The sequence below is a fragment of the Caretta caretta genome, chromosome 1, assembly GCF_965140235.1.
Source record: "Caretta caretta isolate rCarCar2 chromosome 1, rCarCar1.hap1, whole genome shotgun sequence".
NCBI lineage: Eukaryota > Metazoa > Chordata > Testudines > Cheloniidae > Caretta > Caretta caretta.
Window position 1 is genome coordinate 80,609,753 of NC_134206.1, and position 18,416 is coordinate 80,628,168.

Here is an 18,416-nt window from a genome sequence, read left to right on the forward strand (position 1 = left end):
TACATAAATGCACCACACCCTGCATAGCCTGTTAAGGACTAAGGATCCGAACATGTTGCAGTCAGTCATAAATCTTACCCTTAACATCTGAACATGCTGTCCTCTAGTGATATGTAACAAATAGGATGATATTGAACAGAGATGGTCATGAGTAATGAAGTGCTTAAATCACTTACTTTTTATTGACATTTCAAGTATTTTGATTCCATGTGTAACAGGGTATACAATATCATGTTATGGTGTTACTTCACTTAAGGTCTTCTTTTCATAAAGATTGTTACCATAATATCAAAATACATATTTTCCTTTTGAATTAAACTGTCACCCTAGTAATAAAGACCCATCAGAGGTAGCCAATTAATTTAGATTTTTCCATATATGCAGTCTTTTGACCTGTGACACAGGATATGATCCTGGAGAGATATTGAAACAAGCCTATTTCAGATTGTGTGTGTGTGGGTGAAATTGCTTGTTAAAATAATTAATGAAACCAATATAGCTGAAATGCTAGTTGGAGAACATACAGTTCGGATGGATATTAATGTTAAGGAAGACTAGGCAATAAGCTAAGGCCCAGTGTGGCCTATAGTAGTTAGAAGTGTTTTAGCATAAAGGGATGTCAGAATTAGCATGAGCAGCTTGACCTGAGTTTATAAGATTTAGTAACACTTGTTTTTAACAAAGCACTTAAGTGAAAAAGAATAGTTTATGCTTGAAATAATGGATTTTCAGGGGATTTTTTTACTATGGGTAACCAAGAGGTTAACCGCGTTACCATACCAAAAACACTGGGAAATGTCTGAAAGGAGTATTGACCCAGATAATTTATGTCAGCAATCGGAACCCTGAGTATGGGTACCCAGAAAGCAACACATGAATAAGGGGCCAAGACCTAAGTAAATATGATCATGGGTGTGTAAAACCTGATGCATGAATGTTCACAAGTGAGACATCAGGAATGAGTGAGTAGGTGGCAGCCCAAATTGTCGTCATTTCTTGTGGTGATCTCCACTTACTGTTTCTTTATCTTTGCTCTTGCCAGTCTCTAATGTTGTAAGTATGTCAGCATTGGGGATTGTTCTATTCTGCACTGGCTCTGAGGCTGTAAGTATGCACAATTCAGGGGTTTGTTTGGTTATGCTTAAACCACAGAATCTTATTTTTCTATGATGTCAACTATACTTGCCTGTACTAAATACAACTCCATCTGTATGTGCTTCACCAATATCATCTTAATTAACTCTCTAAGATGCTGTCTGAATATAAAGAACCTGTTTGCACCTTAAAATAATCCAAGGTTTCAAGTCAAAACATAAGGATACAATAATATGTTCTTAAATAACTTGCCTACAAACTTGGGCCTTAATCTTTCAGTCTAGTACTACTATGAAGTACAAATCACAGCATAAAAATCAAGGATTTCAGCATTCCAATAGCTGAGTTATGTCTCCTTCCCACACTCTTTCCCCCTTTTCAATAGCAAAATGGGAAAAAGGGAATTCACTTCAGCAATTGTCAAGGTTCCTTCTCCACTCTGAACTCTAGGGTACAGATGTGGGGACCTGCATGAAAACCTCCTAAGCTTACTTTTACCAGCTTAGGTTAAAACTTCCCCAAGGTACAAACTATTTTACCCTTTGCCCTTGGACTTCCACTGCCACCTCCAAATGTTTATCTGGGTTTATTTTATTAGGAAAGCGTTGATTGGAAACGTCTTTCCCCCCAAAATCCTCCCAACCCTTGCACCCCACTTCCTGGGGAAGGTTGGTAAAAATCCTCATCAATTTGCATAGGTGACCACAGACCCAAACCCTTGGATCTTAAGAACAATGAAAAAAGCATTCATGTCTTACAAGAAGAATTTTAATAGCAGAAACAGTAAAAAAGAAGTAACAATAAAAAAAAATCACCTCTGTAAAATCAGGATGGTAAATACCTTACAGGGTAATTAGATTCAAAACATAGAGAATCCCTCTAGGCAAAACCTTAAGTTACAAAAAGACACACAGACAGGAATATCCATACTATTCAGCACAGCTTAATTTCTCAGCCATTTAAAGAAATCATAATCTAACGCATATCTAGCTAGATTACTTACTAAATTCTAAGACTCCATTCCTGTTCTGTCCCTGGCAAAAGCATCACCCAGACAGAGATTTGTTTTCTCCCTCTCCCCAGCTTTTGAAAGTATCTTGTCTCCTCATTGGTCATTTTGGTCAGGTGCCAGCGAGGTTATCCTAGCTTCTTAACCCTTTATAGGTGAAAGGATTTTTCCTCTGGCTAGGAGGGATTTTAAAGGTGTTTACCCTTCCCTTTATATTTATGATAGCAATGAAGTGCCATTCAGTTCAAGAAAGGATGTTGATAATGGAAAAAGTGTAAAAACAATAATTCTTCCCACTTTCAAAGAATTAATAATTACAGGTTTTAGAACAGGTAGGTATTACCATATAAGGATAATGTGCTAGATGCTTCCTGGTATACTTACACTGCACAAGGTCTTGTCTCAGAAAAGTTTACAATTTAATATTAACATTTAAGTAAAATGGGCTACTTCTGTTTTGAGACCAGTAATACATGGTGAACTGTGTAATGTGGAAAACATGGTGTTTCTCAAGCTCAAGCCATCAATTTTAAATTGCTCACTGAGGGGCCCTTTAAGTTAGCTATACATCATGATCAAGTTTTTAAAGTCAGTATCAAGGATCTCTAATTTGGCCATGCTGAAGTTTTATTTGAATGCCAACACCATTCTTTTGTGTAGCTTGAAAGCTTGTCTCTTTCACCAACAGAAGTTGGTCCAATAAAAGATATTACCCCACCCACCTTGTCTCCAACACTATTCTTTATTATTATAGTATTCAGAATCTCATAGTAAACCTATCTGAATTTAAAAATTTCTTAAAATATATCAGTCTGACAATTTCCACTAGATATATAGCACCATTAATGCAGATGCCTTAGGAGCTGTAAAAAGAATTAATTTAAAAGGCTAACATGTGTCTAGTGCAAACTGTCTTTTAATTTTAGATTTATAATTTTAACAAGTCCAGAAGTCTAATGCAAACCTCTGCAAACTCCTCACAATGAAATCAGACTAATTTTTTGTTGGAAAGTGTTGGGTCCTTCCCAGCTGCTGTCATGTGTCCGTGAACTTGGTGGTTATGAAAGGTGCTCCATTGACAAGTCTGGAGAATGAAGTTTTCTTTATTTAGAGAACAGGCACAGCATAAGCAATGACAAGTTAAGATTCCCCACATTGTGCCACTAGAGCCAATTCTGTGTTCTGGAGGGACACTCTCAATGAGTTAGACAGTTGCTGTCTCAATGAGCAATGTATTTTTTGACTACTGCAGATAGGTTTGCCAACTTTCTAGTTGCACAAAACTGAACACCCTAGCCCTGCCCCCTTCCTGAGGCCCCGCCCCTGCTCACTACATTCCCCCTTCCTCTGTGGCTCGCTCTCCCCCACACTCACTCACTTTCAGTGGCTTGGGGCAGGGAGTTGAGGTGTAGGAGGGGGTGAGGGCTCTAACTGGGGGTGCAGGCTCTGGGGTGGGGCCATAAATGAGGGGTTCAGGGAGGGGGCTCCAGGCTGGGGCAGAGAGTTGGGGTGTGGGATGGGGTGAGGGTTCTGGCTGGAAGTGTGGGTCTGGAGTGGGGCTGGGGATGAGGGGTTTGGGGTGCAGGAGGGGGCTACAGGCTGGGGGGTGGGGCCAAGGGATTCGGAGTGCAGAGGGTTGAGGCAGGGGGTTGGGCCGTGGGAGGGGGTGAAGGCTCTGGGCTGGGGGTGCTGGCTCTGGGGTGGGGCTGGGGATGAGGGTGCTCCAGGTTTGGGGGGGGCTCTGGGCTGGGGTAGGTGGTTGGAGCTCCACGCAGGGGTAGGCGGTTGAGGTACAGGAGGGGGTACAGGCTCTGGGGTAGGGCTGGGGATGAGGGGTTTGGGGTGCAGAAGGAGGCTCTGGGTTTGGGGAGGCTCGGGGCTGGGGCAGGGGGATTGGGCTCAGGGTTGGGGCAAGGGCTAACCTCAGGCGGCTTCCGTTCAGCAGCGCAGCGGGGGTCTAAGGCAGTCTGCCTGCCTGCCTGTCTGTCCTGGCACCGCACTATGTGTGCCGTGGAAGCAGCCAGCAGGTCCTGGTCCTAGATGGGGGGCCCAGGAGGCTCCATGTGCTGCTCTCGCGCGCACACACACACTGTCCCCACAGCTCCCATGGGCCGGTTCCTGGCCCATGGGAATGCAGAGCCCTGTGGACTCCCTGCCTAGGATTCTGATCTGCTGGCTGCTTCCGGGGTGCAACATGGTGCCAGCCAGGACAGGTTGGGACTCTAGCCTGCCTTATAACCTCCGCACCGCTGACTGGACCTTTAACATCCTGGTCGGCAGTGCTGACCGGAGCCGCCAGGGTCCTTTTTCGACCGGGTGTTTTGGTAGAAAATCAGACACTTGGTCACTCTAACTGCAAATGAGATTTTCAATTATGAACTTTTAAATTTGTTTGGAATTTCAACATTGGGATGTGCTTGGTTTGTGGGTTATAGGTCAATAAGTCATTGCAGCTTCGTGAAACACCCAACTGTAGCCACTGTGGTGTTGACTGGAAGAAATATCACATTTACAGTTCCAATTGTGGCTTTATGAATAAACTGTCCATATTTAAGTCCAAATTCTGCCCTGACTTTAAGTATGTACATCAATGAAGTAGCAGACCAAGTGAGGATAAAATTTGCCCCCTAGGTATGTTACTCAGTTTTTAACTAGATCAGTGCCTCCTATCATTTTTGAGTTTGAATCATAACTACAACTCTAGGTCCCAGTCCTGCAAACATGATTTCCACTCTTCTAGAGTTCACTTCTACTAGCTAATGCAGGTGATTTAAAATTTAGTGTTTGCAGAATCTGGGGCCTAGTTTAATTTATGGAATACAAACTCTTATATAAACTGTCTATATTTAAATCTTTAATGTAAGTAATACAATCAATATAAGAAGAAAATGTTCCTCATTGTATGTAAAACAGGTTGAAAGAGAACAAGGTACTAAAATAAGGTTAAGTGAATCACAAATCCCTATGAATGTTTGGGGAGGGCAGGGCGGGTGCTTCTACTTGAACTTGCTTTCAGATGTGATAATCGGTAAACTTTAATATCTCTTAAAGTGATGTCACTAACTGATTAGCTATAAGTCGATAGAGTCTCAAACACAAGCACACGCTCAAACCATTTTTTTAAACAGGAAAATTATATACATTATCTAGAAGAACAAGTTTCACTGTTTTTGTTACAAGATTTTGTTTTCTGAGCCCTGGTCTACACTAGGACTTTAGGTCGAATTTAGCAGCGTTAAATCGATGTAAACCTGCACCCGTCCACACAATGAAGCCCTTTATTTCGACTTAAAGGGCTCTTAAAATCGATTTCCTTACTCCACCCCTGACAAGTGGATTAGCGCTTAAATCGATGTTGCCGGCTCGAATTTGCGGTACTGTGGACACAATTCGATGGTATTGGCCTCCGGGAGCTATCCCAGAGTGCTCCATTGTGACCGCTCTGGACAGCACTCTCAACTCAGATGCACTGGCCAGGTAGACAGGAAAAGAACCGCGAACTTTTGAATCTCATTTCCTGTTTGGCCAGCGTGGCAAGCTGCAGGTGACCATGCAGAGCTCATCAGCACAGGTGACCATGATGGAGTCCCAGAATCGCAAAAGAGCTCCAGCATGGACCGAACGGGAGGTACGGGATCTGATAGCTGTTTGGGGAGAGGAATCCGTGCTATCAGAACTCCGTTCCAGTTTTCGAAATGCCAAAACCTTTGTGAAAATCTCCCAGGGCATGAAGGACAGAGGCCATAACAGGGACCCGAAGCAGTGCCGCGTGAAACTGAAGGAGCTGAGGCAAGCCTACCAGAAAACCAGAGAGGCGAACAGCCGCTCTGGGTCAGAGCCCCAAACATGCCGCTTCTATGATGAGCTGCATGCCATTTTAGGGGGTTCAGCCACCACTACCCCAGCCGTGTTGTTTGACTCCTTCAATGGAGATGGAGGCAATACGGAAGCAGGTTTTGGGGACGAAGAAGATGATGAGGAGGAGGAGGTTATAGATGGCTCACAGCAAGCAAGCGGAGAAACCGGTTTTCCCGACAGTCAGGAACTGTTTCTCACCCTAGACCTGGAGCCAGTACCTCCCGAACCCACCCAAGGCTGCCTCCTGGACCCAGCAGGCGGAGAAGGGACCTCTGGTGAGTGTACCTTTTAAAATACTATACATGGTTTAAAAGCAAGCATGTGAAAGGATTACTTTGCCCTGGCATTTGCGGTTCTCCTAGATGTAGTCCTAAAGCCTTTGCAAAAGGTTTCTGGGGAGGGCAGCCTTATTGCGTCCTTCATGGTAGGACACTTTACCACTCCAGGCCAGTAACACGTACTCGGGAATCATTGTAGAACAAAGCATTGCCGTGTATGTTTGCTGGCATTCAAACAACATCCGTTCTTTATCTCTCTGTGTTATCCTCAGGAGAGTGAGATATAATTCATGGTCACCTGGTTGAAATAGAGTGCTTTTCTTCAGGGGACACTCAGAGGAGCCCATTCCTGCTGGGCTGTTTGCCTGTGGCTAAACAGAAATGTTCCCCGCTGTTAGCCACAGGGAGGGGGGAAGGTTGAGGGGGTAGTCACGCGGTGGGAGGAGGCAAAATGCGACCTTGTAACGAAAGCACATGTGCTATGTATGTAATGTTAACAGCAAGGTTTACCCTGAAAGAGTGCAGCCACTGTTTTATAAAATGTCTTTTTAAATACCGCTGTCCCTTTTTTTTTCTCCACCAGCTGCATGTGTTTCAATGATCACAGGATCTTCTTCTTCCCAGAGGCTAGTGAAGCTTAGAAAGAAAAAAAAACGCACTCGCGATGAAATGTTATCCGAGCTCATGCTGTCCTCCCACACTGACAGAGCACAGACGAATGCGTGGAGGCAAATAATGTCAGAGTGCAGGAAAGCACAAAATGACCGGGAGGAGAGGTGGCAGGCTGAAGAGAGTAAGTGGCGGGCTGAAGACAGGGCTGAAGCTCAAATGTGGCGGCAGCGTGATGAGAGGAGGCAGGATTCAATGCTGAGGCTGCTGCAGGACCAAACCAGTATGCTCCAGTGTATGGTTGAGCTGCAGCAAAGGCAGCTGGAGCACAGACTGCCACTGCTGCCCCTCTGTAACCAACCGCCCTCCTCCCCAAGTTCCATAGCCTCCACACCCAGACGCCCAAGAACGCGGTGGGGGGGCCTCCGGCCAACCAGCCACTCCACCACAGAGGATTGCCCAAAAAAAAGAAGGCTGTCATTCAATAAATTTTAAAGTTGTAAACTTTTAAAGTGCTGTGTGGCATTTTCCTTCCCTCCTCCACCACCCCTCCTGGGCTACCTTGGTAGTCATCCCCCTGTTTGTGTGATGAATGAATAAAGAATGCATGAATGAGAAGCAACAATGACTTTATTGCCTCTGCAAGCGGTGATTGAAGGGAGGAGGGGAGGGTGGTTAGCTTACAGGGAAGTAGAGTGAACCAAGGGGCGGGGGGTTTCATCAAGGAGAAACAAACAGAACTTTCACACCGTAGCCTGGCCAGTCATGAAACTGGTTTTTAAAGCTTCTCTGATGCGTACCGCGCCCTCCTGTGCTCTTCTAACCGCCCTGGTGTCTGGCTGCGCGTAACCACCGGCCAGGCGATTTGCCTCAACCTCCCACCCCGCCATAAACGTCTCCCCCTTACTCTCACAGATATTGTGGAGCACATAGCAAGCAGTAATAACAGTGGGAATATTGGTTTCGCTGAGGTCTAAGTGAGTCAGTAAACTGCGCCAGCGCACCTTTAAACGTCCAAATGCACATTCTACCACCATTCTGCACTTGCTCAGCCTGTAGTTGAACAGCTCCTGACTACTGTCCAGGCTGCCTGTGTACGGCTTCATGAGCCATGGCATTAAGGGGTAGGCTGGGTCCCCAAGGATACATATAGGCATTTCAACATCCCCAACAGTTATTTTCGGGTCTGGGAATAAAGTCCCTTCCTGCAGCTTTTGAAACAGACCAGAGTTCCTGAAGATGCGAGCATCATGCACCTTTCCCGGCCATCCCACGTTGATGTTGGTGAAACGTCCCTTGTGATCCACCAGAGCTTGCAGCACTATCGAAAAGTACCCCTTGCGGTTTATGTACTCGGCGGCTTGGTGCTCCGGTGCCAAGATAGGGATATGGGTTCCGTCTATAGCCCCACCACAGTTAGGGAATCCCATTGCAGCAAAGCCATCCACTATGACCTGCACATTTCCCAGGGTCACTGCCCTTGATATCAGCAGATCTTTGATTGCGTGGGCTACTTGCATCACAGCAGCCCCCACAGTAGATTTGCCCACTCCAAATTGATTCCCAACTGACCGGTAGCTGTCTGGCGTTGCAAGCTTCCACAGGGCTATCGCCACTCGCTTCTCAACTGTGAGGGCTGCTCTCATCTTGGTATTCATGTGCCTCAGGGCAGGGGAAAGCAAGTCACAAAGTTCCATGAAAGTGCCCTTACGCATGCGAAAGTTTCGCAGCCACTGGGAATCGTCCCAGACCCGCAAGACTATGCGGTCCCACCAGTCTGTGCTTGTTTCCCGAGCCCAGAATCGGCGTTCCACCGCATGAACCTGCCCCATTAGCACCATGATGCATGCATTGGCAGGGCCCATGCTTTCAGAGAAATCTGTGTCCATGTTCTGATCACTCACGTGACCACGCTGACGTCGCCTCCTCGCCCGGTATCGCTTTGCCAGGTTCTGGTGCTGCATATACTGCTGGATAATGCGTGTGGTGTTTAATGTGCTCCTAATTGCCAAAGTGAGCTGAGCGGCCTCCATGCTTGCCTTGGTATGGCGTCCGCACAGAAAAAAGGCGCGGAACGATTGTCTGCCGTTGCTCTGACGGAGGGAGGGGCGACTGACGACACGGCTTACAGGGTTGGTTTCAGGGAGCTAAAATCAACAAAGGGGGTGCCTGTACATCAAGGAGTATTTCAGGCAGGACTTCACGGAGGGTTCCAATAAGAAATGGTGCACCTAAGTTATCGTTCTTATTGGAACAAGGAGGTTAGCCTGGCCTCTGACTGATACATGCCTAGATTTACCTCGCTGCACCTTCTCTGTGAGTGACTGCAGTGTGACCTAGAGGAATGAGTCCCCTAGACAGGGGAGGAGGCAAATGAGTACAAAACAAATCTGGTCTATTTCTTGTTTTGACCCACTCCATCTATCTTTTACATCTTTGGTTGGCAGCAGACGGTGCAGAAGGACTGCATGCCATCCACATCTCATGACTGCTCGGCAGAAGATAGTTCAGTACGACTGCTAGCCATCCCCATCTCTTGCCTGCCTGGCAGAAGATGGTGCAATACGACTGCTAGCAATCCTCATCTCTTGCCTGCCTGGCAGAAGATGGTACAGTACGACTGCTAGCAGTCCGTATCGCCTGCCCGCTCACCATAAGACGGTTCAATAGGACTGACTGCAGGCAGGACTAAAGAGAATGACCTGGTCAAGTCACTCCAAATTTAGTCCCTGCACCCATGTCTGCCCAGGCGCTCCCAGCCGACGTGGCCAGGAGCACCTCGGACATGACGATGACGGCTACCAGTCGTACTGTACCGTCTGCTGCCAGAAGGCAAGGGGTTGCTGCTACTGTGTAGCAATGCCGTACCGCGTCTGCCAGCACCCAGGAGACATAGGGTGACGGTTACCTGAGCGGGCTCCATGCTTGCAGTGGTATGGTGTCTGCACAGGTAACTCAGGAAAAAAGGCGCGAAATGATTGTCTGCCCTTGCTTTCACGGAGGGAGGGAGGGAACGGGGGCCTGACGATATGTACCCAGAACCACCCGCGACAATGTTTTAGCCCCATCAGGCACTGGGATCTCAACCCAGAATTCCAGTGGGCAGTGGAGACTGCGGGAACTGTGGGATAGCTACCCACAGTGCAACGCTCCGGAAGTCGACTCTAGCCTCGGTACTGTGGAAGCGCTCCGCCGAGTTAATGCACTTAGAGCATTTTCTGTGGGGACACACACACTCGAATATATAAAACAGATTTCTAAAAAAACGACTTCTATAAATTCGACCTTATTCCGTAGTGTAGACATACCCTGAATGTTTATCGTTTTGAAGCTTCTTATCTAGAAGTGAACACTCTGTCTTCCTGCCTAGTTATTTGTTGTGAATTCTGGAATAACACATGACACCCTACCAAACAAACAGGAAGAGCTTCATAATGTATTCATTTTTCTATTTGATAATCTGGTTTGTTCGTCTCAATAGCCACTTTGGAAATAAACATGACATAACACAGTTTAAAAATAATTTAAAAACTTAACTTTCTGAAAGCTTTTTTTAAATGTAAATTCTCATTTGGTTATTTAGGAACAATGATTTGAAGATAGTGGAACTACTCACATGTTATGCACATTTATCGTTGCAGGATCAGGTCCTTAAAAGCTTTATATTTTTTCCATTTCCCCTTTAATTTACTAACTTCCCTTTCCCCACCTTAATTTTTTTTAAAAAGTCACATCAGTAAAGATCCATGACTCATCCTAGAAATAGGTATCAGATTGGATATACTGAGTAAAGGCTGGATGGAATAAGTGAAACGTTGATAGCAAGCTTTAATTTCTCTTTTACAAATATAGTTGAAAAACCCGCTGTCTAGAAAATTCTGCACTGTATTATGTATCATAGTTTTAGCAAAGTGTGTGTATGCAAACTGTGAAAATAGCTGGGAAACATGGAAATTGTTTAGTTCTTCTGTTTCAAATTTACCATGATTTGCACACTTCACAGCAATCGTTTACATTAGAAAATAACGGTAGCTATTCCCAGTGTGTAGCTGGAAATTGGTTCATGCTGAAGGAGATGGAATTTCCTGATATAGTTAAATGTAAACTCTTCGTATGAGGTATAAAAAAACAAACTTGCATTCCTTTGAATGTTTAAGTTTTTATTGATATTACTTCCAAAGAACTCAATGGATATAAATTTATGACTGTGAAGTCCTGAGTCTTGTAATACTACTTCTCAATCTGTTGCTAGCCCGGTTGTAATTTATTTTTAAAAGACAAATTAACACTGTTGTTTGCTTTACAGGCAGTCACTGGGAAAAGTTTTGGAACCAAAGATTTTCGAGCAGCTTTAGAAAACGGAGTCCTGTTGTGCGAGTAAGTATGGAAAATGTTTGCTATTAATGTAAAAACTGCATAGCTTAAATATATCACCTATTCACTAATGAAGATGAAATTGACCAATTTTTCTCTCAAATATTTTGTTCAACTGATATTTCCTTGGCTGCAAACAATATCTGTCAGAGCAAATTAGATTAAATATACTACTTGGCAGTCTGAGACCACACTGTCGAAGATGGAAGGCGATGGGAAACAGTAATATTCTCCAAGTGGTACTTACTATTAGAGCTGGGTGAAACTTTTCATCCAAATTTATTTTTAGCAAAAAATGCTGATTTGGAAGCAACAAAATAGTTTGTGAATCCTTGTTTTTGCCAAATTGTTCATATTTTAAAAAAACCAAAAAACAACCAACCAAAACACACACAAACCAAAACCCTACCACCGGAATTCCAAGGAAGTCTAAACATTTTGATTTATTTGATTGTTTGTTTTGTTTCAAAATTCTCTTCTAATTTATTTTTGAAAAATTAAAAAATGTTAAAGCACTCTAAATCAATATGAATAGTTTTAGTTCAAACGAACCATTGACACAGATGATGTGGTATAAATTTTCCTCCTTTCTTCACTCACTCTATTGACTTAAATAACTGCACCATCAGCTTGACTATTTCTATGATTGCTCGCTGTCCCTAGTAGCTGGAATGTTTCTAGAGGAAACTTCCAAGTTACTGGCATGGAGCTAACAGTGAGTCAGAGTAATAGAACTTTCTAAGGTGCCACAAGTACTCCAGAACTTTCACCCTGTCCCTGCATTTTTTTTAAAGAAAAAGAAAACTCCAGCAGTGCAAGATCCCAGGACTGCAAGCAGCATTAATCCGCAAGGATTTTAGGGCAGGAGTAAAAGTAATCAGAATGCCAACAACACTGGGAAATATCTAGGTGGGAGCAGAGGAATTCCTAGTAGAATATTTTAAAAAAAATAAATTGCACTTTGTCTCTCCAAATTATTTTTAGATGAGTTAGCATGGGGGAATATTAGTTTACATGGGCTACCAAAATATGTATTTCCAAGCCTTTAAGTTTCTCTGTACATACCATAAACAATGATTATGGAAAGTGCAGAAACAGTGCAACTTGTTCTGCATTTCTCTCATTGTCCTTATTTGTTGTCTTCTCTCTACTTTCTGTCTTTTATTTTTATTTATTTATTCATTCCACTCTCTTCTCCTTCCCATTCTATTTTTCTGGCTGCTTCCTCCATCTTCCCCTGCGGGATACAGGAGTTGACCAGCAAAGTGAACAATGAATTATGATTTCTTAAAAGTAAAAACCACAGTAGAGATGGAGAACTTGTCCTTTCCTTATGCTGCTTCAATCAGATGTTGAGTAGAACAGTGGTTCTCAACCAGGGGTCTGAAGCCCCCTGGGGGCCTGCAAGCAGGTTTCAGGGGATCCCCCAAGCAGGGGCAGTGTTAGTCTTGTTGGGGCTCAGGGAAAAAAGCCGAAGCCCCGGGCCATGAGTCCTGCCACCTGGGGCTGAAGCTGAAGCCTGAGCAATTTAGCTTTGCAGGGAACCCTGTGGCGTGGGGCTCCAGGCAATTGCCCTGCTTGCACCCCCTCCCCCAACATTGGTCCTGTCTTTTATATGCAGAAAAACAGTTGTTGCTGCAAAGGTGGGGCCGTGGACTTTTTCGCATATTGGGGAGGTGGCCTCAGAAAGAAAAATGTTGAGAAACCTGGAGTAGAACAAGAGCTGATGCAATAAAATACGTGGTTTATATCTTTTTAAAGTGTACTTCTTACATTGCAGTAACAACTAATTAGTTCAAAATGATCATGAATTTGAAAGATTTGTTTTAAAAAACAAACTGAACAGTTAGATGGAGTCTTGGAAATATAGTGAGAGAGAAGTGTGGATTCAAAAACGAGGTGTGAGCTTTAAAAATAAAGCTAAAATGTTTCTTTCAGCGTTAGAACTCTGAACAGATATTTTCTAAAATCTTCTGCTAGCTTCATCATCCAGCTATACCAAAAGAAGGTCAGGAGACACTCGATATGGTTTTAATCCGGTCACAACTTTATTATTGTCCGGGACTACCTGGCAGATAAAATTGTACAGTGTAGGTAATTCCGTGTTTGTTCAATATCTACCTGGGGAGACTTCTGCCAGCCCCGCCTCTTTTTCCATCGAGGTTCCCCAGCCAACCAATTGCTGGGACCTTACTATTCCCTCCCCCTCCCCCAACGAGGGTTAAGGTGGGTGGGCTATGAGAAAGCGGGTTGGTTCCCTGCCGTGCCAGTTATAGGAGCCCTGATATGTGCCCCCTGCCACCTGGTTCTGTTCCTTTAACCAACATCTCCATTTTACATACTTTTCCAAGCCATTTATCTGGTCACTGTGTGCTTTTCCTATGGAGTACCTGCACTGGACGTCCACCCCACTCTTACACAATGAGTTGTGACACCATAGCCTAACACCCTTCCCTACTCACCATAATAAAGCCCTCTCTGAACTTGCTGTGGGGAAAGTGAAAAAAATCCCCTCCACCTATGCCAAGATAGTGGTGAGGGAAAAATTCCTTCCCAGTCCCCCTAGAAAGCCATAATTAGTGCAATGCCCACAGCAGGTCCTCACCAAACTTGGTAATTTTTGCCACTTCAGGTGCAGGGAGGGTGGGTGCTGCTCCCCCTGGTCTGGGGAAAAGGGACTTCTCCCACTGGACTTGACCATTTTAAACTCCCCAGTCCTTCTGGTCCCTGGGGATGTGTCAGCATCACTACTCTGACCCACTCCCCTTTTTGTAGCAGCTTCTGAGCCTTGCTCCACCAGCCTGTAAAGCGCTATTTCCTGCGCTATTCCCCTGCCAAGCCAAACAATGTCTCCCCCGCCCCCCCCCCGACCCCGAAAGGTGCAGTGTGGTCATTATTGTCATGTTTGGCAAAATAATGGAAGAATAACTTGCACTTGGCAGATGGGAGCTCTCTTCTGAAGCTAATCAGCTTAACTCTCATTAATAGCAGTATGCAGTAAAATACATCTTGAAATTAATTCTGCTGAGCAGGCTGACTTAGCATACAACATTCTTTTTTTAAAAAATGCTTTCTGAAAATGTAGTTACATTGCACTAACTTGTTTCAGTCTTCATTTAAGATTTATAGATAATTTAAAAGCTATCTCAATTTCATATATTCAGAGGTAGAAGGAAAGGTGGTTTTATGAGTAAAATGGGCAAAGTTTTCCAGCTACAGTATTTCCACTGTGGTACAATAGGGGGCAAAAATTCAAATAGTAAAATAAATACTAGACTACTAAGTTGTTTCAGAGTGGCTCTTCTGCAATGGTTGAGGTAAAGGAGACTGAATTCTCATTGTAATACATTGAATTTGCTGTGGGTAGTCCATAAAGGTAAATCCATTTGTCATACTACTTGTAGGCCGTCCTATGTTCTAAACCACCTGCATCAAAAACAGACAAATGAAAATGTTGCATTCAGAAGCTAAATAATTCTTTGAAAAGCCACCCAACAGTGTGTGTGTGAGTTTTTTTAAAAAAATCTTCAAATGCTCTTATTTTTAGTGATTACTTACTGAAATGTTGAGATATTAATACCAATAGTCCTGAAGCCTTAAAATTCCACCTGATTTTCAAGAAGGGAAAGTATCTTTCTTCCTATCCTTCCCAACTCATTACTGGAATTTAATAGTTTTTCTATTAAATCTATACTGCAGGGGCAAGTAATCTGTGCAGAGCAGGTAGTTTTAAGACCTTGTTTCTGCAACTGCCTCTTTATGTGCATCCCACAGAACCGTATAGGCATCATTGGTGCTCTGTGCAGATGCAGTGATCTGTCCACACGAAGGCAGCAGCAGGATGAGAGAGATGCAGGACTAATGAATTATATTGAATAAACCACTGAACCATTTCCCCACCCCTTTAGTTATTCCAACCCTTTAAAAAAGGGATATGTTTTGCTATCCTAATGATTTGTTTAACTTTTATCCTAAATAAAGTACAATTGCATGACGTTTTTATGATAAAAATATTATTTAATTATTCTCCAAGGGAGTAATTGGCTCAATTGCTTGACTATGTAAGCATGAATACCTGACTTGCACATATATGCTTAAAAGGATGCTAGTTACGTGCTTTTGATTTTGAAAATCAGGTTCTTGAAGCCTATTTTGTATTGTGAATGACATAATGTATTAAAACTGAGTCTTACAGACTTCCATTGGGTGTGTGCTTTAGACAAACGTAAGCTTTGAAATATTTAACATTGAGTTTTGACCATATCTTAAAGAAATGTTGACACACTTTTTCAGTGATAACCTTTTTTTCTTTGTGCTGATTATGAAAGACTGGCTATTTGTGTACAAACAGCCATTTTACAAACATTAATTTTCTTTTTCAGTTAATCTGATAGTGATGTTTATAGTGTGTGCCGTGCAAACTAAATATTTTTCAGCCTGAAAATTTAAAATACTGGTATCTTCTCAGCCAGAAGAATTTTTTTTTAACAGAAGAGCTTAGATTCTGATGAAAATCTCCACTTTTGTGGCAAGAACCTGAATCCATTTCTTTCCCTTACCTATGCATGTCTTATTTCTTTTGTGCCTTCTCTCTGCCATTCTCAGCAGTCTTGCTTCTTGATTATGTTTGTGACTGATTGCTTTTTATGTTTGGAAAGGCTGAGTATAAACTTATTTTAGATCCTCTTTTTAATAGGTTCAAACTTAAATCAGAAATATGTAGAAACAATTTTTCACAAACATTTTTTATTTTTTTGTATGCCTAGGGTAAAATGTTAACATTATTCCATAATAGCATAGCATATATGGTTAATGTTTTCATTCATTTTTAGTTTGATTAACAAGATCAAACCTGGCATCATTAAGAAGATCAATCGTCTGTCTACTCCAATAGCTGGTTTGGTAAGTAATACAATCATTTCCAATATCTTCAGTGTTAGTGTAAGATTTCTCTCTGATTTTAAAGTAACGATGCCCTGTACTTTGTGTTTTATGTTTCAATATATAACTATTTTTCTCTGGTTACTGGTGTACAATAGCTACTGTTCTGCAATGTCTGTTGTACTATGCATATAGGTCTGTCTATTATTTGTATTGTATTTTGGCACTGTTCCCCATCGTTGGTGCCCAAAAGAAGACTAAAAAGCATGGCTCCCTGGCACCGAGCAAAAGTGCCATGGGCCATCGGGCAAAGGACCCGCTTCAGCCTGTCTGGCCACTCTGGAGCCACATGCTCACTCCTTGCCAGCTGGGACCCTTAACCCCATGAAAGCTCGACTCCCAGGGGCGGCTTGGGACCAAAAACCCTGGCAGGACCAACACCTTCACAGGCTGTTCTAGTGTCAACATAGCACAGGCCTCCACCCACACCATCAGTGCAGCACGTGCCCCAGGAATGGGCAAAGGCTCCCTAAGAGGGCAAGCCAGCCACTAAGACCCCTCGGGGGGGCAGGGGGGCGCCGCCAATTCCCCGAGACAAAGCCGCGCGCTCTGCCTCCACGCCATAGGTTGCCAGAGTTGCAGCCCAGACATTTTGGGGCTCGTCCTTGCTCACCGGTGCCTTGTTCGTGGTCACCGCCGTCTTGATGCAGATTGCCTAGAGCAAAACACTGGTCTCCATACTATCGATGCCATTCACCCTCTAGGAGCAGGTCCTGCATATTGGGAGTGCTCCTCGTCGCGTCTCTAGTCCCCCCGGCACCAGTCCCCTTGTTACTGGCACTGACCACCTTGCTCTGGGCACCGGTCCTCAATGGCGACGGTCAGCAAGCAAACCCAGGAGTTGACGGCCACACCATGGTCACCGGAAGGGGATTCCTCCAGCACGGAAGCCCAGTTCAGCCCCTTGCCTAGTGTGCACCGGCACGAATAGGCACCCAAGGCCGCTTCAACGACGCTGACTTGGCAGCACAGCCAGTGGCCTTATTGAGGCACATGAGGAATGCCGGTTATGCCGATGCCCCCTTTTCACCACTCATCAGCTGCCACCTCAGAGCAGCAGCTGGCATCACTGATGGCACCGGGCTCAGTGCACAAGGCACAGCCAGTGGTCAAAGCAAAAGGAACAGTGCCTACCCCAAGCCTCCCTCCCCCATGGGGGAACCTCCCTAAGGTGGTGCAATCATCGTCCGCATCCCCAGATAAGGTGATTGCCGGACCCTTGAGGGCAAGCCTGCTGGATGATTTCAAGGAACGCCAGGCCCTGTTGTGTCGGGTGACCGAGAACTTGGGCCTGGAGGTGGAAGAAATGATTGAACAGACATACATCTTGTTTAATGTTCTGTCAGCCTCCACTCCAACCCATGTCACGCTACTAGTGCACAGTAGTGTCCTTAAGGTTTCCAAGGGTCTCTGGCAAACTCCTTCTTCCATTACTCCCACCTCAGAGGGCCAAAAAGAAGTACTTTGTCCCAGCCAAGGGGTTTGAGAACCTCTATAGCCACCCTCCCCCAGGCTCACTGATGATCTCTGCGGCCAGTGAAAGAGACAAGCAGGGGCATACCAGTTTGAGCCCAAGAATAAAGATGCCAAATGGTTGGATCTGTTTGGGACAAAGATTTATTTGACGGCCAGTTTGCAGTTTTGGGTGGCGAACCATCAGGCTCTCTTTGGCCGTTACAACTTTAACTTATGGGACTCCCTTCATAATTTCAAGGAGTCCCTTCCACATGGTTTGGCTGCCAGGTGCTCCCTCCAGATGGCATGGGATGTGGTGGACTCGGTAGTCAGGGTGGTCGCGTCAGGAGTGGTGATGAGGCGCAGCTCCTGGCTTCAGACTGCAGGTCTCTCCCAGGAAATGCAGACTTCCATCCAACACCTCCCATTCGATAGGAATGGTCTTTCTTCAGACTAGAAGGATGCGAGGCTGCTTGGGCTGAAGGACACCAGGGCCACCCTTCGCTCGCTGGGCATACATACGCCGCAGCCTGTGACAAAGAAGGCCTAGGCAGTGGCCAGAACTGGGCAGTCTCAACAGGGACCTGCAAGAAGGGACAGAAATGCTGTCATCTATCTTCCACCCGCTCACTCATGCAGCCCAATCCACAAAACACTCCGGGGGCCAGAAGCCCTTGTTTTGAAGGTGTGGTCGAGAGCGTTGCCCCAGTCACCTTCCAGGATCCACCCCACTCTTTCCTCAACTGTCTTTGTCCCTTCTGTTCGGCCTCGTCCCAAGTCACCTCAGACCATTGGCT

General features: G+C 44.7%; 1 protein-coding gene across 9 annotated transcripts in view; it reads left to right on the top strand.

The window, feature by feature from the left end:
• The window catches only part of LMO7 (LIM domain 7), a 183,605-nt gene that overhangs the window by 48,407 nt on the left and 116,782 nt on the right, over nt 1-18,416 (top strand). For all 9 annotated transcript variants that reach the window (XM_048852398.2, XM_075129057.1, XM_048852419.2 and 6 more), the window contains 2 exons: nt 11,156-11,226; nt 16,056-16,125. In XM_048852398.2, coding sequence (XP_048708355.1) covers nt 11,156-11,226; nt 16,056-16,125 — 141 coding nt within the window. The remainder of the gene's footprint in view (nt 1-11,155; nt 11,227-16,055; nt 16,126-18,416) is intronic.